General features: G+C 61.3%; 1 protein-coding gene across 7 annotated transcripts in view; it reads right to left on the bottom strand.

Annotated features, from left to right (window-relative positions):
- Positions 1-24,464, bottom strand: part of TBC1D22A (TBC1 domain family member 22A) — a 242,138-nt gene that overhangs the window by 4,451 nt on the left and 213,223 nt on the right. For 3 of the 7 annotated variants that reach the window (XM_074375771.1, XM_074375772.1, XM_074375773.1), the window contains one exon: positions 19,169-19,268. In XM_074375771.1, the coding sequence (XP_074231872.1) occupies positions 19,169-19,268 (100 nt within the window). Of the gene's footprint in view, positions 1-19,168; positions 19,269-24,464 lie in introns of those variants that run through there. The other 4 variants (XM_074375774.1, XM_074375775.1, XM_074375777.1 and 1 more) reach the window with 2 other exon arrangements.

Here is a 24,464-nt window from a genome sequence, read left to right as displayed (position 1 = left end):
GTGGCCGTGCTGAAGTCCCAGCCGCAGTAACATTTGGTGCTGAATCAACTGTTTTCCGAGGGAAATGCCAGGTCGTCTGGCAAACAAGTTCAAGAGGAGACAGAATTCTCCCTGGATGGTTCACTCAGAGAGGGCGGCACCTACGCCTCGAGGGAGGAGATACCCACAGGGGTGGCCCCACGGGCTGTGGACGGGCCCCCGAGCGGGGAGCCTGCGTGAACAGGCCCCATCTGCTCACTTTGAGGGGAGGCCAAGGGACAAGACAGGACGCTGCTTTTCAGTAACGTCTTTGGACCGGATCCTCGAGTTCTGATGTCTGATACAGGAGGTGCTGTGTGCAACTTAAAATGGTCCCGAACTACTGATTAAGCAGGAGCTGTTTGGTGCACAAAACAGAAAGGCCCCATCACTCCATCTGCCTCGGTGCCAGGGCCACCCGGACCACGCCGCATCGGGGCAGGTGCCCCTCGCCCACCCAGGCCAGGGATCACACCTGCCCCTCGGACAGGACTCTGCAGAGCAGCCTCCTCCAAACCTCTCGACAGCCAACACGCCCCTCTGGTGCGGGGGCGAGTCCCAGGTGCCTCGAGGGAGGACCCCGCCCAGGTCCCCAGGACTCTGAGCTCCAGGTCCCAAGAACACAGCTCTTCCTCAGTGGACGTACAACTCCCTCCCTGGGCGACAGGGGAGCAGGTCTGTCTGCTGGAGGAGCAAAGCGCCCTGCACCCTGTCCTGGTTCAGCACTGGGACAGCGAGGCGGGACCCCAGACAGGGCAGGGCAGAGGCTGAGTGCTGCTCCCGGCTGGCTCTCGCTGGCTGGCTGCGCGTTCATTCGGCGAGGAAGGCCAGGCCCAGGCGCCTGTGTGCCCAGTGCCGGCCCACGCTCTGGGCCCCAGGCAGCGGGAAGCGGGCAGCCCCGCCCCGGGGCCGGTGTGCGTGCAGGGTTGCGGGGTCCCCTCAGCTCTGAGCAGGGTCACAGCCGGGCGTGCGGCCGCTGGCTGCTCTCCCCGTGGCTCCCGGCCTGGGCTGGTCCCCCACCACAGGGCCTCCGTGGAGACGTGGGACCACACTGCAGATCTCAGATACTCAGTCTGAACCAAAGCCTATGAAGTGTTTCTTAACGTTCATGGTGGTCACAGGCTGAAAGATGTCCTGGCGTACACAGCATATAAAGTGAGCCTCACCTGTTCCCTCCATTTCTGTGAGGCCACCACTCAGCTTAAGCTCTCCCACGCGGTGGGCGTTCCCCTTGAGTGGACGGCACCACTCTGAGTGCACCACGACGGCACGGACCAGGCCCCCCTCCGCGGGACCCTCCGGCAGAGAACTTACCAGAAGGCTCCCATCAGTGGCAGCTCCTCCGCACCAGGGGCGGATAGCGCACCAGGGTCAGGAGTGCACCGACGGGCGACGGGGCCCGAGGCCCACGTGACCACTCGTTACTTCTCCTTTAACTGAGAAGAAATAGCAGCCCCTGCGCTGACGCACGGCCTAACTGGTCTAATTGACTTTCCCACTACGTCCCGATGGTCAATTTGTGCAGCTCGACAGCACACCCACCCCTGAGGTGCCCCAGCCACCTGGGGAGGCTGCGGGGATGCTCGGGGAGCAGGCCGGGGCACCTGGAGGCCCGGCCTGGGGGGCTCAGCGCCCGTGCAGCAGATGTGAGGTCGGAGCCCGGGCGGCCAGGGGCCTGGGAAGCCAGGGCCATTGCCTGCGAGGCGGGCACAGTCCCAGGAGAGACCTCCAGGCTGGGAGGGTCTGAGGGTCCATGACTCAGAGCCGTGCTGGGTGCACAGGAAGCCCACTGTCCACCACCGTCGTCGTCACTGTCCCCCCGTTTACACCTGGGGGCCCTGGGCGTGTCCCCAATGCCTCCTCAGAGGTGACGGGCTGCTCCTTCCAGAGTGTGCCGGGGACCAGAGGACCCCTCCCACACAGGCCCAGCGTGACGCCCAGCACGCGGGAGCTCCACCACCACTGCCACCATCCCCGCTGTGGCCGTGGCCCTGCCCACCAGGGACCTGAGACGGCGAGTGTGGGGGGGCACACAAAGCGGCCGCACCTGCCCTGCGCTCGGGGCCGACACCCTCCCTCTGCGAGCGCACGTCTGGTCGGGCCCACGCGGCAGGGCCCCCGCCCCCGCCCAGGCCACAGAAGGCTTAGGGACAGCTCAGCTGACCCCAGCAACGGGAGGGCTGCCCTCCTGAGCCCTGAACCTGGCCTCTATAGGACCCTGCCTCTCTGAGCGGCCACAGGCTCAGATGGGACGGTCCCCCTCAAATGCATCCCCACTCTCCCCCCCGAAACTTAGAAGGACATCTCACTGGAGCCCCGCAGCCCTGGACTGGTGGTCAGACAGCCGAGGCTCTGACCTGGTCCCAGCTGGGGCCCCTGCCCGTCAGCCCTCCGGCTCCAGCTGCCGAGGGCAAGCTGGCAGGGAGCTGGCTGGGGCGGGAGGAGCGCTGTGATGCTCCCGGAGCGGCGGAGGGGTTAATAAACCGAGACCCCGTCCCACTCCTGCTCCTCGGTGTCGGCACCACGCCACAGGAGGGGCCGCGAGGCCCGAGCGTGAACACTGCCTGTGAAAACCTTCTCATCTCCCTTATTTTTAACTGGGATTCTGTCACACCTGAGGTCCCTCAGTCAGTAGATCAAAGAATGCTGAGCACAGCCTGCCGCGCAGCAGCGTGGAGACGGCCCCACAGAGCTCGGCCCCGCCGGCGGCAGCTCCCACCTGGGCGGACCCGCGCTCAGGGGCCCAACGCGCCACATTCGTCCCTGCGGACGCACCAGGCTCTGACCCCAGCATCTCCCATCTCACGTGCCGTGGCTGTGAGGTGACCCCCGACCCCCAGCGGCCTCCCGCCTCCTCTCTCCCCTCTGCCTCCCAGGCTGTCCTGTGACAGCTGGTTTCTTTGACAATCTAGTTATTAGTTTGAAAATCTTGTCAAGTTCTGGACCAAACCAGGCCTAAAAATAGAAGGCCGGTGACAGCTGGCTGGGATGGACGGCCAGCTTCCAAGCTGGCCAGCTCGCTGGTGACAGCCCTCCCGAAGGTGGGACATGAAGGTGACACGGCGATAGAGTGGTCTTCCGAGGGGCCTCTGATGGCTCAGGGAGGGGCACTGTCCTTGCAATTAATCTCATAGTTCTTTGCCAGAAAAGGAATTCTAGAGAGAAGGCACCTGTGGGCACTGAAACCCAGCCCGACCGCGCACCCCAATCGAGCCAGCCCCTCCGCTTCCTGCCCTGCGCACGGCCGAGGGACGTGCCATCAGCACACGCAGAACACTTAAAATCCCGGCCCGGCAATCAGAGCTGGCTTCACCCTGCAAGGACCTCTCTGCTCCGAGGGATTCGGGGCCGGGTGGCCGGCCAGACGGGATGCTGTGGAGACGCCGTCCAGGGAGGGCCCTGGAGGACCCCCAGTCGGAAGGACACCTACTCACAGTTTACCTGCCGGGGAGGGTGTGGAGCTGGACGCGTGTGAAAGGAGGAGGGCGCGATGTGTCAGGCTCTCCCGCGTCTCCCACGCGTCCTCCCCGGGGCTCTGCCAGGACTCAGGGACTGATACCGGGCAGGCTCGTCCGGGCAGGGCCTTTCCCTCACATGCAGGGCCAGAGCAGCTGTCAGAGAGCACGGGGTGCCGAGGGACACTGAGGCAGGGCGGCCGGGAAGGGGCCCCGTGCCCCGTCATTCAAGCCCCCTGCTTCCCTCGCCGCGGGCAGGCACGGCGTCCACGGCATCCTGGGGGTGGCACCCCGCAGGCTGCAGAACAAGTGCCCTGGCGGCAGCAACTAAAACGCAAGCTTATTCCTGGAAGCCGCTCAAAACTAATCAACCAGCCTGCACGGCAGGGCTGTTGCCTCCTGGTCCCAGGAACACCCCGACTGTAAACCGTCTGCCGTTAGGACACTGCCCTTCTGTTTTCAGGGATGTTACAGGGTCACTGCCAAGAACTCTGCACCTGAGGTTTATGGACTTACAGGAGCAAAAGTTTCCTTTCAGTCTTCATCAATTCACTGAGGTGTCTACAGAGGAGATTCTCCCCTGACCCCCACCCCCATCCCCTCCACAAGGCCCTCAGTGACGGAGGGGACACCGCCAGGCTCAGCTGGGCCAAGGTGTGGGGGGTGGGGAGAGAGGTGGCTCCTAGGTCCTGATCCTCAGGCACGGCGCACTCCCTGGGGAGCGGAGCCAGGTTTCCAGAAGAGGTCCTCCCGGAGCCACGTTCTGGGGAGCTGTGTGGTTCCTTAAAACGTCTCCACAGGCTGGTTGTCCTCAGGGCCTGTCACGATTTTACCATGTGACTCGGTTCCTTGAGGGCAGACGCTCAGACAGATGGCCCAGGAGGCCTCCAGAACTTCATGGTGTTCGACTAACTGCAGCAAAGCATGTGTCCCAGTACAGGTCGAGTCATGAGTGGGCGGGTGAGGGCGTGGGCAGGCAGATGGATGGAGGGATGGGTGGATGGATGGAGAGTAGGTGGATAGATGAGCGGGTGGGTGAGGGGGTAGGTGGGCAAATGAGTGGATGGATGGATGGATGAGTGCGTGGATGGATAGATGGGTGGGTGGGCAAATAAGCTGATAGGTGAGTGGATGGATGGATGGATAGATGGAGAATGGGTGGGTGGATAGATACGTGGGTGGGCGGATGGGTCAGTGGGCAGATGAGTGTGTGGGTGGACAGAAGCGTGGGCGGATGGGTGATGGGCAGATGAGTGTGTGGGTGGACAGATGGGTGGGCGGGTGCAGGGGCAGGCAGGAGGAGGAACAGATAAAAGAGTAAACAGAACAACTTCCGAGATGGTCCTGAAAGTAGGCCCTCGGCTCCAACTTTGCCGCTGGAAGCCAGCTAGTCCCACGAGCAGCCACCCTCAGCCCACCTGTGGGGCCACAGCTGTGGCAGATCCAGGTGCACACCCCCGGTGCCTGGCAGAGGGCCCAGCACACAGGAGGCTTATGTTCCATTAGCACCGTCACTGATCAAACTGAGGCATGAGAACCCTAACACACCCCGTGCCAGGAAACCACCTCGCAGAGCAGAGTTCCAGCCACGCTCGGCACCGTCCACCTGAGCGCAGCTGGGAAACAGGTGGAACCTGACACACAGACTGTGGTCTTGAAACCAAGATAGCAGCCAGGTCAGTCCCTGCCCCTCCTGCCCTGCCTCTCACGCAGCCACGCTTCTTCTGCTTCCAGTGGGGTGGTCGGGGGCCTTCCCAAGGCATCTGCCAGGCAGGTGGGGCGGGGTGCGGCTGGACATCCCTGGGGCCCAGGCAGCTGCATGAGCCGGGGCAGGTCAACCTCTGGGCCCCAGACCTGGGGATACACCCACCCTCTGGAAGAGCCGCTTCAAGGATTAAAATGTACACGGAGAACACGCTGAGCGCCACAGAAGACACGCAATACGTTGGGCAGCTCAAGATGGCTGGGGTCCGGACCTCCGGCATGGGGGACTCGGACGGTGAGGACAAGTGACTTGACCAAGGCCACAGGCCAACGAGTGACCGAGCTGACCTCACCCCAGGCGCGGGGGCCTGAATCTCAGGCGCCCTCACTTCCAGCTGCCAGGCTGTAGGCGGGGGCAAGGCCGGGCTGGGCACCCTCCCCGACCCGAGGGCCGGCGGCCGCCCCAGGGCAGCTTCCCGTAACAGCCCGCTTCCTGCAATGTCCCCGCGCGGAATACTGCTCATAACCCGGAAGCGCAGCCTGAAACGGGTGGAACCAACTGGCCGCTGGGAAGGCAGAGAGAATTCAGCACACGCACTCAGAGCTGGAGCCACCTGACCACTGCCACTGATCTCCAAATACACGCAGCTCGATTTCTGCTCAAAATTATGTCCGCCAACCCCAAGGAGGGGGCACTACGTTGAGAAACGCCCGGCTTCACTGGGGGCGTGGTGGCCCCTCCCCACCTCCAGAGTGACAGCGGGCACCTGGTAGTGATTATAAAGGGACACTAGCGAGGCAGGAGCCAGGCACACCGCAGACTGGTATTAAGAGTGAGATTCTGGTCAAGAGAGCTCGTGTACTAGCAGACGTCACGTCATTCGACTTTGTGACAGGTTCACAGGCTGGCGCACCTGTTCCAACAGGAAGCAAGTTTATTGCAACAGGATTATGTGGAAACGTGAAACACGGCACCGGGAGCAGAGGTCTTCCCCGACCCCAGCAACGCCTGCGTCCAAGCGTGTGCACCGACTAAGGCTGTACGCTGTGGGCGCACGGCGAGACCCGCGCCCCGCTGGGGAGCCCGCCGCCTCCAGCGTGGCTGAGAGCAGGCCGGGGCGTCTGCGGGTGGGAGCTGGCTCATCGCCCTGAGACCCTGGGAAAGGAGGCTTCACACCTGCCCCAGCGGGCTGCCCTCCACCCAGCCCTTCAGAACACCCTGGGAGCACAGTCCAAAGCCCCTGCATAGAACAAGGTGGGTGGTGACCCCGCTGTGACAAGGAGGCAGGAACCCCCAGGGCAGCCCCATGTCTGAGCCACGGGGCTCCTGGCGCGCGCCCCAGGAAGGCGTGTGGAGGTGTTACCCACCCTAGTGCCAACGGTGCCCTAAGATGCTCTCTGAGCAGCCTGTGCTCCAGACAGAGCAGTGTTTGGATGCCCGAGTCCCGGGATGTAACCGTCACCGCACGAGCCCAGCGGTGACTCAGCGCACGCACGGCAGCGAGACACACAAGGTCAACTCCCAGCACAGGCTCCGTGTGGGATTCACGGGGGCCCTTCCAGGCCAAAGGGCCCACATCCAGGCTGGCTGCCTGCGGGAACGGCCACAGATGCAGGAGCTGGCCACGTGTGTGTCCTGGGCTTCCGCCAAACAGGCAGCTGGGAAGCACGCGGCGGTCCACAGACCCCCGAGGAGGCTCCCCGAGGATGTGCCGACTGGGACAAGCAGAGGAGGTCCCTGGAGCCTCTCCCCCGAGGGACTGCTCGCCAAGTAGGGGCCTGGGGGCTGCAGACACATGGCACTCGCAGCTTCTCCAGGAAAAGACGTGGACATCACGCTCGACTGCAGATAAACCCGTCCGCCACCTGACCCGCTGCACTGCAAGGCTGAGCACTCCTGGAGGCCATGTGTTCTCCACTGGAACACACAAAGCACCCGCGAGCAGCGGGTTGGGTGAGGCGTGTCCACGGCCACTTTCCCCAGCTGTAATTCCGGACAATGCCTCCTCCGTGAGCGAGGGGCCGGGGGCCGAGCCCAAGATACCCTGCCATCCTGACTCCTTGACTAGGATGGTGGGTTCACACGCAGTATCCCCCAGCCTCAGAATTACAGGGGACGTGGAAGCCTTCAGGTGACAGTGACCCTGGTGAGGATACTCCACGAGCGCCTGTGCGCCCCTGCACCTGCAGCAGCCCTGAGAGGGTGCTGGGCCCTCGAGACGGATGCCACCTGCTCTCAGCCGTGGGTTCTCCGGGGACTGGAGGTGCTCGGCAGGGAGGGGTTCCTGCCTCCAGCACAGAGCAGGGCTGGGGGCAGAGACATCCCAGCTCCCGCAGACAGAGCCCCAGGAGAGCCTGCCCCAGTGGAGAAGGAATGATGGGTGGGGTCCTCAGCTCCCTGACGAGGGGCAACCAGTTCCCATCTGCACCGAGGAAGGGTCAGGCGTCCACAGGACTCCTGCACCCCGTGCAGCTGGACCCTCCACCCGGCCAGCCCAGCTGAGGATCAGACACACTAAATAGGAGAAGAGCAAATATTTTCTCTTTGTATGAGGAATTAAAAGATCAATGCAACTTCTTCTGTGTGCTTTATCTCAAAAAACAAACACCCCAAAATTGAATTGAGAAATCCTATCGTGTTTGCCCTGAAAATCCTCAAACTCATTAGGGTAACAAAATGAACAGTCCGTACAGATCAAGGGCTTTTAGGATTGAAAGTGGATCGGAAGGCAGATTTCTCCAAACACTTCCAGGCCCTTCCATCTTAGCTTAATTTATTTTTCACGTGGCAGGAGGGGTGGGGACTTGACGAGCCCAGGACACTGTGGCCCCGTTTGTTAACTCTGTGCTGGACCCTGCCTGGGCCTGTGCTGGGTGAGGCAGGTCTGGGGGATACTGGGGGGGGGGGGCGTGCCATGTGTCGGCCGGCACTTCGTCTGCATGGCGGTGGCCCCCACTCCCGGAGGCCCCAGGTGTGCAGAGTGGTGATTCCGCAGGTGCCTGCCCCCTGATGCTCTCTGAGTTCCTCTCAAGTCCCGCTCCGGGGGTGGGCAGGGGAAGTGGCCATGCAGGGTCACACAGGGGGTGGTCGCCTGGGCTCTTCGTGCCCCCCAGGGTCCGGGTCTGAGGAGGCGTACAGCCTCCTCCCCCATTGGTCTCCCGCCTCTGACGGAGACCCCCACGAAGGACCAGGGCGGGGCCGAGGCTGCAGGGGGTGCTGGGGGGGGGGGCTGATGCTGGGAGCCTCAGGAAGCTGGACGCCAGGTGGCACCCAAGTCCTATGGTCCCTTTGCTTCTCTGAGCCTCATTTTCTAGCCTGGAAGTGGGGGATCTGAGACCCTCAAAGCCACCTGCTCCTTCCTCTTCCTGCCTGGGCCCCGCAGTGCCAACACCCACGGGGGACCTGGGCACCCCTCAGCAGTCTCCTGGCCAATCTTCTTCAGCCGGAGGGGTCTGGTCAGGACGCTGCCAGTACATGACGCGCGGGCGGCCACTTCCTGGAGGGTGGACGGAGCCCGAGCCCCTCGGTGCGGTGCCCCCTCCCCAGCACGGAGCCCTGGAGGCCTGGGGGTGCGTGACAGTCAGGTGGAAATCCCAGACGTGGTTAAGTGAGCGGAGAGGACACAGGAGAGAAAACAGCCACCATGAGGCACAAGGAGTTCTTTCCACAGAGGCGCCCCGAGCTGGCGGTTAATCCATCTGGGCCCGGCTGGGTGGGAGGCCCCACCTGGGGACACGCCCTCCAGGGCCGTCAGTTCCCACCTGGCTTCCTCTCCGTCCCAGGGTCGCAGGAAGCAGCCCCGCCCTCTCAGTCTCAGCGGCCAAGCAGCTACTGGGCCTGTTAGGGTCGACTCCACCCCTCGCAGGTTCAGCACCTGAAAACCCCGAATCAGACCTGCCCACGGACAGGAAGCTTCCAAGCAGCAGCGGGCCCATCAGTGCCCGGGAAGGCAGCGGGCTGCGGACCGGCCAGCACAACGGCCTCGTGCGCCTCCCTGAACACCCCGACCACGCGCGCGCACGCGGGGCGTCGGGCCCCCCCTCGGGCCCGTGAAATCCTATTTCCACGCTGGATTCGTTGGGGTGTCCACGCAAGGCTGCAAGATGGAAGGCGTGACAGCTGAGCAGGAGACGATTTAATAAGTCCCGAGATGTAATTACATTTCTTCAGGGATGGAACAGATGAGCTTCTCCTAGTTTATCTGCCTTGGATATCAAACACCATTAATGCGATAATAACAGCCTTTCAATTAATGGTTTGAATGGTGGGTGTAATTTTTTCTTTAATGGCAAGACTGATTCAGGGCAGAAATGAGCAGGGAGAGAGACGCTGGCAAAATCCGTCAGTCGCATCTGCCCTCCGCCTCACCTGCGGGCAGGCCTGTCCTGATGGAGGTTCGGCCGGGAGCCCTGGGAACAACTGGGCTGGGGGAGATGCTGGGGGGGGGGGGCGCGACCCAGACCCAGGGGAGAGGGAGTCAGTGCGGGCGCTGAAATGTCACCTTCCGCCAGGAGAGAGAGCGTCTCCTTTATGAAAGGTGGGGGAGGAGCGGGGGTGGGAGGGAGAACACAGGCGCTTAGGCAGAGGACACCCCCAGGGAAGGGTGCCTGGGGCTGACGGTGCAGTGTTTAGTTTTAGTTGGGGGGGGATAAGTAATTAGGTTTATTTAATTCTGTTTTTAGTAGAAGTGCTGGAGATTGAACCCAGGACCTCGTGCACGCGAAGCACACGCTCTACCACCGAGCTGCCCCCTCTGAACCTGCTGCGGGTCAGTGAAGTGTTCCTGGCGCCAGCTGACACGAGCACCGGCACGGGGGGCACCACGAATGCACCCCCCCGGGAGGGGGGCTCAGGCTGCCCTAGCGTCTCCTCCAGCAGCAGGAAGGCAGCTCCGGGCGGAGGCCCAGGAGCCCTGCGAGGCCTGGCCTGGAGGGCTGTGCCGTAATCCTGCACACAGATGGAGAAGCGGCCTACAAAGCAGGCCTGCAGGACCAAGGTCACCTCCCCCGAGGACCCCAACTCTGCTGCACAAGCAGGAGATCCCTGGGCTTCCACAGAGGTGCCCTGTACTGAAGGCAAAGCCTGGACGGTGGGCGGCCCTGTCTAGCTGGCAGGGCGAATGCTGGGACTCTGTCTGGCGCTCTTCCCGGGAGGTACCACAATAGGGGGACGGGGGCCTGGCCTGGGCACAGCCCCATGGCCCACGGGCTTGGGTTCCAGTGGCTCAGCACCCCCAGAACGTGAAACCCACCACAGACAGGGCTGACTTAATAGAAGCACAGACACGTCTGAGGATGGTCCTGGGACACAATTGATTTTCCGCAGCCTCAGGCGCTCCTGTCTATCCAAACAGAGTCCAGAGGTTCCCCTCTTAAAGGGAAAGGACCGCAGCAAAGGGCCCACCGTGGGCGGGCAGGGGCTGCAGGGGTGGGGACAGCCAGCTGAGTCACCCCGAGTCTCCCAAGCCCAGCGCCACCCCAGGGGGCTGCCCTGGGGGGAGAGGGAGGAACTAGGGAAACTGGTGAGGGCGGAGGGGTGGGCGGGCGGGCAGCAAGGAGGGTCCCTCAAATCAGCGAGCCCAGGCCTGTGTGGCTCAAGGGCACGCGAGGGCCACCTGCCCCAAAGAACACACGCCAGGCACCGATCAGCAGGCCTGGCAGGTGGACGGCCACTCTCTCTGCCGCCCCAGCCCCTCCTGCGATGCTGAGAAGGTACCTGGAGTTATTCAACGGACCCTGAGGCAGATGTGGCCACTTTCACAAGCCACCCTCCCCGTGACCCAGAAGGAGCAGCCCGGCCACGCGCGGCAGCCGGATGCCAGTGGCCACAGGAATGAATGCACGAGGGGCCGCAAGCAGAGGGACACAAACAGGTTGTGTGTGTGGCCCAGGGGTCGTTTCCTTAATGGCTATTTCAGTAAGAATTCCCCACCCGCAGAGGGAGGGGGCTGGTTTTTCAGAGATCAGGAAACAGCAGAAACACTTCTTTTCCTTGGCTCGTTTCTAAGAGGTTCTGAGGGTGCGTGCGCGGGGGCGTGCAAGCAGCGGCGGCTCCAAGCCCCTCCTCTGTCTGTGCCCTCACTCACCCCTTGCGGTAACCCTACGGGCACAGTGAGCGGGAGGCTGCGTGCGCCTTTCCGACGGGGAAAACCGAGGGTAGAGGGTCAGGAACGCCCCTCGCCGTCCCACCTCCCCGTGGGTCCGTGGGCGGATACCTTGGGGCGCCCCCAGCCTAGGCAGGGCCAGTGCCCCCGCCGTGGACGCCGTTCACGCCGTGGCCTCGGGCGGCCCTGCGTCCCACCTCCTAGTAAGCAGCTCTGCTGCCAGGCCCCAGCCCGGGCAGGCGGGGGAGAAGCAGGCCCGGGTCGTCCCCCCGCCTCACCTACCACTTGCGCTACAGTGGGGCCAGCGCCACGGGGAGCACAGGGCGCCCGCTGAGTGGATGGCAGCCGCGGACAGACACACAGACTTCCCACCAGGCTGCAGGGATGGGACCGTGCGGGCTCCCCCCATGCAGCCCCTGCTGCCCACACCTCCCCTGGACCCGGAGACGAGAAGACAGTGTGTGCCATCCTCGGGCTGAGGAATGGGGAAGGGGCTCCCTCCCTCTTCTCCTGACAAAGTCACTGTGCGCGTTCTGTGCTCTCGGTGCCGTAAGTGGGTCCCACTCTGAGGACACTCCTGACACTTGTACGGGACAAGCCTCGGTCACTTACACCCCCTCCCGGGACGAGGAGTGCCCCCCCGCCGGCCATCGCTGCCCACCCTCCCGGGGCCTGGGGGCTGAGCACGGGGGCCCACGCTCCGCCTTCCAGTGCCTGCAAAGCTGCTGGCAGACGCCTTCCCAAGTTACTTCAAGGGGGCGGGAGGAGGGTCCTCCCTGGGTGTGGCCCAAATTCCTCCTGCTTTAACGGAGGGAAAACGCTCCCATGACGCCGGCGCACTTCCAGCCCCTCGGAGCCACGCTGAGCCCCTCGGACAAGTTCTCCTCCCGTCCTTCCACACACCCCGCCCCTCACGCTTCACTCGTGAACTCCAGCAAGGACGCTGCCCTTCAACTTGGCAGCACACGCCCGCCTCAGTCCTGACCAGCGTGCTTCGGTGACCACGGCGAGGGGCCGTCTCCCCACATCCGGTGAGGAGATGACAGCCGCTGTGCGGGGAGGGCGCCAGGCAGAGAAATGCCCGTGAGGGACAGGCCCCCGCGCTGGGCTTCACAGACAGGGCGCCATCGGCTGGCCCCACACAGGAGTCCACCTGGATACAGGGCAGGGGAATCTTCCAGAAAGTCCCACTGACTCTGCCGCTCTCTGCTTTCAGGGCAAAGGTAAGGGCGTGGGCGCCAAGGAGGACAGAGGTGCTCTCCCCGCCCGGCCCCGCACCACCTTCAAGGAGGTCCTGGCCTCCTGGAGGGCTGAGACCTCAGAGTCATGATACCTGGGCCTCAAGGATGCAGAGAACACTCACTGCAGGTGGCAAAGGCCCCCCCGGTGCGAGCACGGGCTGTCCCTCCCCGCTCCCCCCCCCATGTGATTCCAAAGCTGCAAAGGATACTCAAAGGCCGGAGGCCAGCCAGACGAAGGCTCTAGCTGAGGAGCACCTGCTTCGAGAGCTCCGGTGAAGCAAATGGAAGCCACGGGGCTGCGGCCAGAGGCCGAGCACACTGGGCCCCGGCGTCCGGGCTGGAGCACAGCTGAGGGGCCAGGTCACCCGGCCCGGTTGCCGCAAAGCTCGGGCCTCGGGTGTTGTCCCTTTCTGTCTTTGTAAATGACCTCCCCCAGCCCCTCTCTGGTGCTGAGGAACCAATACTCGGCAGAAGGAAGCTTGGGCCAGCGAATGAAAGACACTTTGAGAGTGACTTACGGGCTGGACCAGGCAGGGTACAAGAGCCCCTCCATCACGGCATCCGGACCAGAGGGAGGGGACAGCCTGGGCACTGAGTGGGTGCAGCTCCTGAGCTGTCAGTCGTGGGCAGGTGGGGGCAACCCGCAGGCACTGAGGGTCTTCAGATGAGCAGGACGCACTTCTCGCCTCTGGGGACCATGTGGAGTGCATGCATGTATGTCTGCACGTGCACATGTGTGTGAGCCGAGGGACAGACGTGCGTCTGTGGGGATCCCAGGACACCTGCTGCAGCGTCCAGGGCCTGCGAGCCAGTCACCAGGCACCTCCCCGCGGGGTCCCACCCCTTTACGGGGAATGAACCCGAGAGAGAAGCAGATGACCACCCACAGCGGGGACGTGGAAAATAAACACTCAGCCAAGAAAATGAAACATCCGTAATTCTCCTAACCCAGGCTAAATGACGACCCCCGGGCTCTGCCTCCGGCAGTTCTCATCTGAGCACCTGACACAAGTAACCTTAAGATCCTTTCTGTATATAGTTAATATATGCGGGTACTTACATGTGTAAGTATATGTCCTTACACACGTGGGTGTGTGTTTCCTACGTGTGTAGTGGGTAGATCTGCAATGTCCACATGCACGTGTGGACATGTGCTTTATATGCACGCATGCAGATTGTCTCCTGTGTGCATCTTACATACGTGGACACACGTACATGTGAACATTTATACACATATACATATGCAGACTGTGTTTTCTACGTGTGTGTGAGCGTGGGTTTTCCATGCATATACACGTGCAGGCGTGCGTGCGTATTTACATGCATTTAGACGTATGTGATTTCAGATCACGCCTTTCCCCACATAGACACACGCTGAGAGCGTTTTCCCACGTCAGTAACTGTTACTTGAAGCTGCGACTTAGGGGGGTTACACTCCAACCAGCAGTGTCCCGTGACCCAGGGGACGGTTCCTCTAAGGCTGGATACCTAGACTGCGGACAATCTGTTTTCCCCTCATTATGAACCAGGGGAATTGCTGATCAAAGGTGAGGCTCCTGACGTACTACTAACGGCTCTCCAGAAAGGCTGCATCTCACCCGCCGGGGAGGAGGGAAGGCACAGGCCTGCTCCATGCCAACTTCATCGGTCTTAAGGAAGCACGCTTTTAAGAGCACGGCTGAGTGGACGGGCAGCATCTGTTTCGATTTCAATCCTTCAGGAGGGACAGAGGCGTCTTAGCTTTACGGGGCGGCCACACAGACTCTCCTGTGGGCCACCTGACGGACTGCACCCACTGTCTTCTCCACATGGACATTTTCTCCTGATTACAGACACAGCCCCAAGGCCGAGCTTAGAATGCGTCACTCTCGCGAGGGCTGGCACATTCTCAGGTCAGGCCCCTGGCGCTCTGGCCGTTTTAAATTCACGTTGCAGCGGGGGGCGGGGGGGGGGTCAGTCACAAAAGTAATGTGAGTTCCAAGCGAGTGGGAGGAGAGCGTGTGGCTGGGAATTCTCCAGGGAGACTTTCACTCCTGTCCCACTCAGAGCCAAGTCTCAGACAGGAAAACCCACCCACCCAGCTCTGTCTGTCCGTCTGGTGCCCTCGCTTGGGCTCCGAGGTCCTGACTTGTGCAAAGGGTTTCTGGCTCACCTCCATCTGCTCGGACTCCAGGTTTTGTCCTGTGTCCTGGGCTGGGCTGTCTACGCCTGGGAGCTGGGTCCCCCCAGCAGGAACGAGCAGGTGCCTTCAGGGCCAACAGCATTCCAGGGCTGGCTACTCCTGGAAGAGTCCGCACGTTTAGAAAATCCGTTTTCCACCTCCCTGGTGCGTGTCTGTGCGTGCACCACGCAGGGGAAGTGGGGGAAGGCGTCCCTGGACACTGATTCATCAGGCGCAGAAACAAAGGAGACCGGGGGTTTTATGGGGCTGTCCCTGGTGTCCCCGGTGTTCCTGGCTGTCGATCTGAGACATTCTCTAGCATGTTAAGGTGAGTAATCTCTTATTCTACTTCCTTAAGAGCAGAACTTGGCTGAAGTTGTGATGAAGCTGTGTCCCCGGACCAGCTGCCGAGACTGCTTGTACAATCCGCAAGATTCCCGGTGGCCTTTCCTTCCGGGCTCTTGGAATTTCGGTGGGCACAGGGCGCTCTGCCACCTGCCCCAGCAACAGCCTTGGGCCCTGGTCTCGGTCGGCTGCGGGAGGGCGGCGGGCTCTGCGGGGCTCCCGTGCGGAGGGCGGGAGGAGCTACGCGCCCACTCGCTCTGCCAGTCCGGCCACTTACTTCACACGTGAGCTCCTTCACCGTCTTCACCACAGGTGACTGTTTCTCCACTGCCAGCTTCTTCAGTTGAGTTTATTTATGTTTCTAAGTAATAAAAAGCACTCTGGCTGTGGGTTTGCTTGCAAGCCCAGCGCGGCCGCACCCCACGCGGGCGGGAGCCTGCCCTGCGACACCAGGGCCGCCTTCCCCTCGGCAGAAGGCCTCTGATTTCCCAGCGCTCGGTTCCTCTGCTTTACCTTCACTACTGTCTGGTTTTAAAGGACTGTGCTCAGCAAATGTACCCGTGTGATTCCAGTTTTTCAGATTCTGGCAATTTCTATGGCCTCGATCAGATGATTAATTTTGCAAATATTTCACAAACACTTACCAGAAAAGATGCATCTCTGTACCATTCAAATTCCACCCAGAGCTCTTCAGCCACCCTGTGTCTCTGGCCAGCGGACCCACAGCAGCCCCGTGTCCAGCCTGATCCAATCCACTGAGTCCCTCTTCCGGCCGCTCCACTCGACCCCCTTCTGTCCTGTAAAGTCCTAAATGCAGGTTTCATCGGCAGAGGGGAGAGGCCACAGGTGGAGACTTCTGCGAATGGAGACGTGGGGCTTCGTGTCCGTGAGCCCAGGAGTCTCTGCCGGGCGGTTCCTCACAGCAGAGGCCCCTCCGAGCCGCTGTCTTCACTGCGGTGTGGTCGCTTCCTCCTTGAAGTCCGACAGGGAGCCCGCCGAGCCTGCACCCCCGAATCTGTCCAGCTGCCGCCCTTCACCTGTGCTCCGGCTCCTCACAGCCTGGTCCCCCACCCGCCCCCCTCCTCTCTGTGCCCCCAGCCCTCCCGCCTCGGGCGGCTTCTCCAGCCCGACTGCCCCGCCCCCACTGCATCCAGCCCCCTCCCCACACCTGGCCCTGCCTTGGGAGGCGGCCCAGGTTGAGAAGCCTCTGGCCTCCCACCAAGGCCTCCCTGGCTCTCTCGTTCCTTCTCAGGCTCATCACCCAATCGCCACCCCGACCCTGACCCCACACTCCCAGCACCAGCCTGACTTCCCTCCCCTGCAGAGCAGGCCGGTATCTGATCCGCTCCCACTCTGCGTCCTGGGTTCTCTCTCCCCCACCTGCCCCCGCACCTGATTCATGACGCCCATCCATCCTGTTCCCTGGCCCCAGGCCCCGGGCAGAGCCAGGAGCGGCCCTTCCTTCGTCTGTCACCCCTAGCCTGTCCAGCCCATCAGAGAGTCTCCCACAGACAGCACGGGCCTGGCCCAGATGGAGGGCCTGAGGGGACACCGGGGGACCAGGGACATCCCAGCAGACCGAGGCCTCCCAGCGGGCACTGCCCTTGCCTGTTCCCACCTGGTCCCCGCTAAGCTGCCGCTTACGATCCAAAGGACACAGGGGAAGGGTCTGAGACAGCAGAGGCCAGCACCGCCAGGGGCCTCCTCAGCCACGGGCCAAGCAGCCCAGAGCTCCACCCGGACACGGGCGCCGGGCGAGGCGTCCACGACGCACACACTGAGCACCCCTCTGTGGATTAAGTGGGGTTTCCAGACGGGGCCTCGCAGCCGGTCCTGCCCTCGCTCAGAGCCTCCCGCAGGCACGGGAAGCCGTCTCTCCTCGTGAGGCTGGTCGTTTGTCAGCAAACACGCAGCAGTGGGTTAAGTCACTGGGGGTGTTGACAGACCTCTGAGCTCCGGAGGGCTCCACGGAGAGGGAGGCTCCCTGGAAGTTCCACGCTCTGCTCGCCATAAATTTATGAACTTCTCTACTTCAAAAATCCAAACACTGCACACTGGCACCTCCCTTTGTATCAAAATCAAGAACCACACTGCCAATCTCTATGTAGAGAGAACTTGCCCACATCACAGAGCATCTCTGCGCCCGCAGTGCTGGGTCACAGCCCCAGGAGGCGGCGGGGCAGGAACCGCCCTGCCTGGGCGCTGCCCCCCCACCACGCAGCAGGGTGAGGGCAAACCGGGCCCTGGAGGCTGACTGAGGACCAGGGGGCCCCCCAGGGGCTGCAGTCAGACCCCTGGTGTCCCGGGATGCAAACGAAGCAGCTCAGACTTTGAGGGGATAAAATTGAACGTGTTTCCAGGCTTTTATCAAGTGCACCTATGAATCAGCCAAAGAGCCCAGGACCCCAGCACCCTCATCTCACCTGCACCCCCCACTTGCGGGGGGTACACTCTGCCTCACAGCATGTGGCAGCTCCAGGTCAAGACCTGAGCCCGGCCCTTCAGAGAGGTCTTCAGCCACCTGTGCCCCCCGGGAGCAGAGGGGCCTCGGCCGCTCACCCTCTCTGGGCCCCGAGTTCTCACCCCACAGACGACCAGGACGAGGTCGACATGCCAGGCGCACTGCCGGGGCACAGAAGGCCACACACAGGGAGCTCCTTCCACCAAAGACCCGACAAAACCTGGCTGGGAAAAAGTAGCCAGGTGGGCGGTGACATCCGCCTGGGGCCTGCAGGAAACGGTTTCCCAGCCAGAGAATCCCAAACGTGACTGGGGCAGGCACACCTGAGACACCGTCAGCCTGGTGAGCCTGAACCTCGGGGACCCAGGTGCCTGCACCACCCGGTCTCCAGGAGGCGCTCGGAGAGCCAGCCAGGCGCAGGTGCGAACGCTGTTCACGGTCACCAGGGAAGCTGGGCCCTTCCCCCAGCAAACGCATGGCCAGGCCGGTCCGCGGGCTCTCCCGCGCCTCCCGCGACCAAAGGACAGTGCAGTGGGAGCCCCAGTTTCTTGTCTGCGTTGATCCCACCTCACTGGGAACCCCAGGTAGGTGTGGTCCCGTCAACACCTCCAGGCCTGTGACGCACAGAGACGAGGGTGGGCGGAGTGGGTGGTGGGGCCCTAGCCCCCCAGCCTCGAGCAGGCCGCACACAAGCCCGACAGGGCAGGGCAGGAGGTGCGCCTCCCCCTTCACAGACCAGGACAGGAGGCTGGAAGAGGCTGGACCCGGCTACCGTCCCTCCGCTCCCCGCAGCGCACGGCCGGCCCTGTGCTGACCACAAGGGCAGGAGCCTGAGGGAGAAATGACCTCATATCCCCGTCCACCACCTCGGGTGGGGCAGGCTGGGCGCTGCGCTCTGCTGGCCCAGGTAGGGGTCCCTCTGGGTGGCCAAGGTGGAAAGCCACGGGGCAGGGCGGCAGGGCTGGCTGGCTCCTCCCACGGCCCTCGGGGGGAGGGGGAGGGTTCTCAGAGCGCCTGTCCGGCCCAGGAGCCGAGGGAGCACAGGCCAGGCGAGCTGCCCGGGGCCCTGTACTGTGACCCAGGACCGTAGGGCCTCCCTACTCATCCCCTCTCCTGAAAGATGAGGGGCTTGAGGAGGTGAAGCGGCTGGAAGGTGAGCCCCAGCCTGTCAGGGTGGAGCCTGGTCCCTGGTCCCCACCGCTGGGTCTCTTCACTGCACCACAGACAGCCCAGCCCTCCCCGGGGTCAGCACCCACGCAGGCCCTGGGCCACCGCACAAGGCCCACGTGGGGATGGGGACGGGGCTGGGACTTGGCCCTGGGTCAACCAAGCTGGGCAGCCAGGCGTCTGATCACGTGCCCAGCCCCTTCCTGGTAAACCACAGCCCATGGCCAACCCGAGGCTTCCGGGAGCCTCCAGGCCACCCTGCCGAGGACACACACCTGCCGGCGCAGCAGGCTTCTCTGGGGGCCTTGTGACAGCACGTTTAACAAGGCAGGGGTCCGCAGAGCCCAGGCCCCACGTGACCTGTGCCCTCCATCAGGGATTTCAAACAGCAGGTCAGTAGTGACCACGAGGAGTGCGGCTCAAAGTCCTTCTGCAAATAACCCTGAGAACTAAACGTAATACGTTCTCTCCTGCAGAAGGTCAAGCTCGGGTTCTTCTGAAAAGGCACTTACTTACTTGAAAATCTCTTTCTTCCAGAATTTCCTTCCTCCATCTCACGAGGAAAGCAGCGCAGACGTACAAGTGGAAATGCGCGAAGCCCTCGGGTTCCGACTGCAAGAGAGAACACGGCGGAGAGTGAGAGCGCGGCCGGCCAGGCGGGGCTCCGGGAGGACCGAGCTGCCGGCTCCCACCCAGGGCCTTCCTTTCAAGTCCTCGGCTCATGACAGTAAGCATGATCTTCTAAGTCCCGGCAGCCTGACGCGTGGAACGTGCACAGCAGACCTGCTGTCCACCTGCTTCTCCTGCCTGGGTGCGAGCAGCGGCGATAGAAGCCGAACCCAAGGGGCGCCATCCTACGCTGCCCCGTGGTGGGGGCACTTTCCCGGAGAGGCCACGGAGGCTGAGTCACTCGCCCCCGGGCGGGAGGAAAGGGGCCAAGCAGGGCAGACGCCCAGCCTGGGTCCAGCCCATGTGGTCCTGGGGCACCAGGAGACGCTGCCGACCCTGAAGCGGCTGGGGGAACAAGATGCTGCGTGTCCCTGCCCGCCTCCTCGGGCACAGATCACCGGTGGGTTCCGCTCGCCCTCCCAGGGCTCATGCCCCCTGACTTCAGGAGCCCCTGCACCTCTGTGGAGGCCGCCCAAGTTCAAGTGCACACCACCCACGCTGAGACAGGGGTTCCCTCGTCTGTGCCACACCTGTACGACCAGCGGCAACAGTTTACTAGGTAAAAATATAAAACAGATGCCGTGTAAGAGGATGCCACGCCCCAGGGAAAAATAAGGCAAGGAAGGTGGATGGGAAATGGCGGGGGCACTCGGGACGGGGTGGTTTGCAATTTAAATACAGCGGTCAGCCACCTAAGGGGACACTTAAATGAAGACCCAGAGAGGGGACACTGCTAGGTACCTGGGGGACAAACGCAAAGACCCTGAAGTTGGACAGTGTCTGGTGGGTGCGTCCATAAGTGCGGTGGGCCCAGCAGGGGCCGCGGGTGGAGGGGGAGGTGCAGACTCTCAGGGCCTCGCCAGTTGCTGGCTTGTTCCCGTGACACTGGAAGCTCTGAGCAGAGGAAAGACCCGGGCTTCCAAAGGGCGCCTCTGGCCGCCACGGACAGGCCTGGACTGGGCCAAGCGCTCTGCCGGCTCACCAGTCACCTCTTGCACTGTGCCCCACTTCCTGAGTTTCCCTTCCCTCCTTCTTTTTTATTCAGCATGTTCTTCTTTATCATTTTAAACATGTAACACATCTTCCAGCACATCTCACGACTCTAAAATCTCTAGTGTTTCTGGGTAAAGAAGCTGTGGTATATTTATGCAGTGGAACACCACTCAGCCGTAAAAAAGAATAAATAATGCCATTTGCAGCAACACGGATGGACCTAGAGATCGGCATTCTAAGTGAAGCCAGAAAGAGAAAGAAAAATACCATATGAGATCGCTCATATGAGGACTCTTAAAAAAATGACACAAATGAACTTATTTACAAAACAGAGACTCACAAACAGAGAAAACAAACTTACAGTTACGGGGCAGGGAAGGGAGTGGGAAGGGGTAAGTTGGGAGTTCAAGATTTGCAGATACTAACTGATACATATAAAATAAACAAACAAGTTTCTTCTGTGCAGCATAGAGAACTGTATTCAATACCTTGTAATAAACTATAACGAAAAAGAAAATGAAAAGGAACGTACGTGTGCTCACGTACGACCGAAGCACTGTGCTGTGCACCAGACACTGGCACAACACTGTACGCTGACCGTACTACAACAAAAAAATAAAAATTTAAAAAAATAAAATAAAATCTGGAGATCTGTTCCTGCAACTGGACTTCTCTGCGGAGTCTCGCTCTCAGTGACCTGCTTCCTTGTACATCAGTGATCTTCCCCCTCTTGGAACTTATGTTTGATGGAATGAAATTATTTTTAAGGCAGGACAAAAAAAAAAATTCAAAGATAAAATTCCCTCTGCCCACCTGCGCTGTGCGTCTACAGCGCACACCAGCCAGGCCTTAGAAGACACAGGGGAGCCCGCTCAGGCTCACAGAGCAGTTTCCCCTGGCGCCAGCGAGGCACCGCCTTAGGAGACACTCCTTTCTCGGTCCTGCAGGGGCCACGATGACCCGCTGCTCAGCTTGTACGTAGGACACGGGCTGCGTAAACTGTCAGCATGTCGTCTGCTGTGCAAGTCCTTCTCTGTTTAACTTCTTGCGGGAGGAACGGTCCTCAGAGCTTTCTGAAAGCCTGTCTCCCGGGTTGTCATCCTCAGGTGGGCTCGAATAAAACTCTCCATTTCTTTCTTAGATTGACTATCAATTAATTTTTCGTTGGCGTGTTCCTCGGAACTTTCATCTGTTGGAATTCTTTGAGGCATGTATCAAAAATGGTTTTCTTTGGGGAAAAAATTTTTTTTGTATTGGCTTCTGCCAGCACCTAGGGCACTTTAGTTCCAGGATGATTTTCAACTAAGTTTCCAGCTTGGAATTTTTTAGGACAAGTGAGTAACGTGAACTGGGACTCAAACCCACGTGCCTGCAGGCCTGCAGCTGGACATCCTGGGGGAGGTGTTTTCCTCCCTTCCTCCCTAACCCCCGCGGCCAAGGCCAAGACAGGTGACACTGACGCCTGCTCAGCCCCTGGCCGGGCGCCAGGCTCCTCTCCCACCTGAGGCGCATTAACACCAGGCAGAAGGCCCCGGACATCAACTGGCAGGCGCCCCGGGTGGGGGGTGCTCGCCCTCATGTCCCCCCTTATTTCTCTCGATTTACGTTTTCTGGACGTTTCTGGTCTACAGTTGTCTCTCTTCCTTCGCGGCTACGTTTTTAAAAACTACGCCGGCACCCTCCGGGGTGTTCTGTGGCTTTTGTGACAGAGGGGCCTCTTAGTCTGCTCGACAGCTTTTAATCTAACCAGAGTGCAGAGGTCACCCTCACTCAGAATCCAGGAGACTGGCTGTGAGCTCTGTCTCCCGCAGGTGTCCCCGGCTGGGGAGCAGAATGTACTAGAAGCCACACGGTCATAGGGACGCAGCATTCGGGGAAAATGGAGTTTTATGGCTTCGCTTAAGCGGATTATTTGTCTTCAATGACTTGGTAAATTATATTAAAATAGCAATTTAATAAATAAAAATTCCCTATCATAATGGAAAATGGGCTTCTGTGCCAATGAGGCTTCACCTGAACAATAAACACCATTCCTGGCTGCCCAGGGCTGATCAGGGGGCTGGGTCTCAGGAGTGATACCCGCACGTCCCAGGTGCCACTCAGCATAAAGGGGTCTCTGTCACCTTCGGGACTGGGGACGTTCAATCAGAGCCTCCCTGATGGGGGCCGAGTCAGCCCAGTCCACCAGCTGTTCCCAAAGAAGCCCAGAGGGAGCCGGCCCAGCACGCACAGCTCCCCAAGGGACGAGGATGAGACTTCAGGGAGCGCCCGGGCAGGGGTGCTGCCGGATGACCACAGGGCCGACCCGCTGGCAGCACCGAGCCGGGGCCCCTTCAGAGCGGCTCTGGGGAGGGGTGACTCCCAGGCCAGGCCTCTGGCCGCTGCACGGAGCCCAGCTTCACATCCTTATCTCCAGTCTTCCCAGGCTCCAAACTCCTTGGGAGGGAAAGGCGCCCAGAGGGCTGGAAAGAGCCCTCAGCGGTAGCCCGAAAGCAGGCCCTCTGCCTGGGGGCGCCCGGCAGAGCAGGCGAGGGGCTGAGCGGGGCACAGGAGCCCCAGGGAGCCGGGGAGGGGCAGCGGGGGGAGTCCTGCCACGGGCCTGGCTTCCCGGTCGTTCTGACCCCACCCCCAACCGCCATAGGGCAGGGACGATTCCGGCTGCCCTGGCCCTGCTCACACAGCCGTCAGCTCCGATGTCCCCTCAGCCTGAGCCCCGCTCCTGCAGCCCGGGGCCCAGCCTCCCCGCAAGCCCCCCAGCCCCTCCCCACAACACCTGCCGTCTGGAAACGAGCGCATGGGGGCCTTAGCTGGGCCGCCCTCTCAATGGCTTTGCTCCCAGCTGCCGTCTAAGCCCCCAGGGGCTGGGGTCTGTCCGCATCTTAACACCCTGCCCAGTGCAGAGCAAGTCGAGGACCCCTGGCTTCCCGGGGTGGAGCCCCCCTCTCTGCAACGACCTCGGCGTCGTCATCCTGTGTGAGGGACCGGAAGGAGCAGCGGTCTGCCCTGGAGCAGCCCACCGTCTGGGATGGGACCGAGGAAGGAAGCTTCAGGAAGCCTCTGGCACAGGGTTTTGGTCCCAGGGCCCTGGCCCGACAAGTCTAGGGCCAGCACCCGCGCCTCCGGGTGCCCATGGGCTTCTCCCACTGTGGTCAGAGGGGTGCTCACCCTGGGGATGTGCTTTCTTAGAACCACCTGCCTTGTTCTCACAGAAGTCCCAGCCTGAACTCAGGGCACAGCTGTCTGCACAGACATCCTGTCACCACGGCCGCATCACCCCCGTCAGTAAAGGTGATGGGTAACGGGGGGCTCCCAGGACGGCCAGGTCGCGCCGATGAGCCGCACCTGCTCCACACCCCCTCGAGACATGGAGCTTTGGAGACATGGTAACATCTCGATGTTGGCATCCTGGGACCAGGACATTCCTCTCCCGAACGGAGCATCTCCCACAGCAGAGTATAAGGAGACGTACACCAGTGTCGGAGGGAGCGCTGCTCGTCAGAACCCTGGGAACAGCTCAGTGCCCTTCACCAGGAGACCGGACACGGGTCCGCCTGCTCATACAGTCTAGAACTGTAGAGGGTGAAAGCAGATGCAATACAGCTACACCCGTCAACGTGCATACATGTTACACTGTAAAGCTGAACAAAGAGGCAGCTGCAGGATATGCACGCGCGGCGCGTTTATGAGAAGTTTCAGGACAGTCATTAGGGTCATACACACTGTTTACTGATGTATGTATGTGGTGAAAATACGAAAGCACATTTAGACATTGTAAAAACCAAGTTCAAGGTCGCGGTTACTTCTGAAAAGAAGGAAGGACGCTTCCGTGATAACGTCAAATTTAATTTTTAAATAATAAAGGATCTGAAACAGAAAGGAAAAAGGAACCTTCAGATGCGACGAGCCTGGGTATGGGGAGCATGCAGGCGTTCTGGTTGCCCACACTTTGCTGTGCACTGAAGACTTTTTATAATTAAAATAAAAGAAAAAGAGGACTCACTTGAAATGGCCTTTCCAAGGGTCACCAAGAGACCCGGCTCTGCAGGGGGGCCACTCAGCCCTGTGGCCCCCGCCCAGCCCGGGGACCCGTCGGGCCCCTGTCCCCTTGCTGCCACTGGCTCTGAGGCCTCTGGCGCCCCGGTCCTT

This window comes from Camelus bactrianus, chromosome 12 (genome assembly GCF_048773025.1).
Source record: "Camelus bactrianus isolate YW-2024 breed Bactrian camel chromosome 12, ASM4877302v1, whole genome shotgun sequence".
Lineage (NCBI taxonomy): Eukaryota > Metazoa > Chordata > Mammalia > Artiodactyla > Camelidae > Camelus > Camelus bactrianus.
Note: the sequence above shows the minus strand (reverse complement) of the source record. Positions and strands in the feature narration are given on the sequence as shown.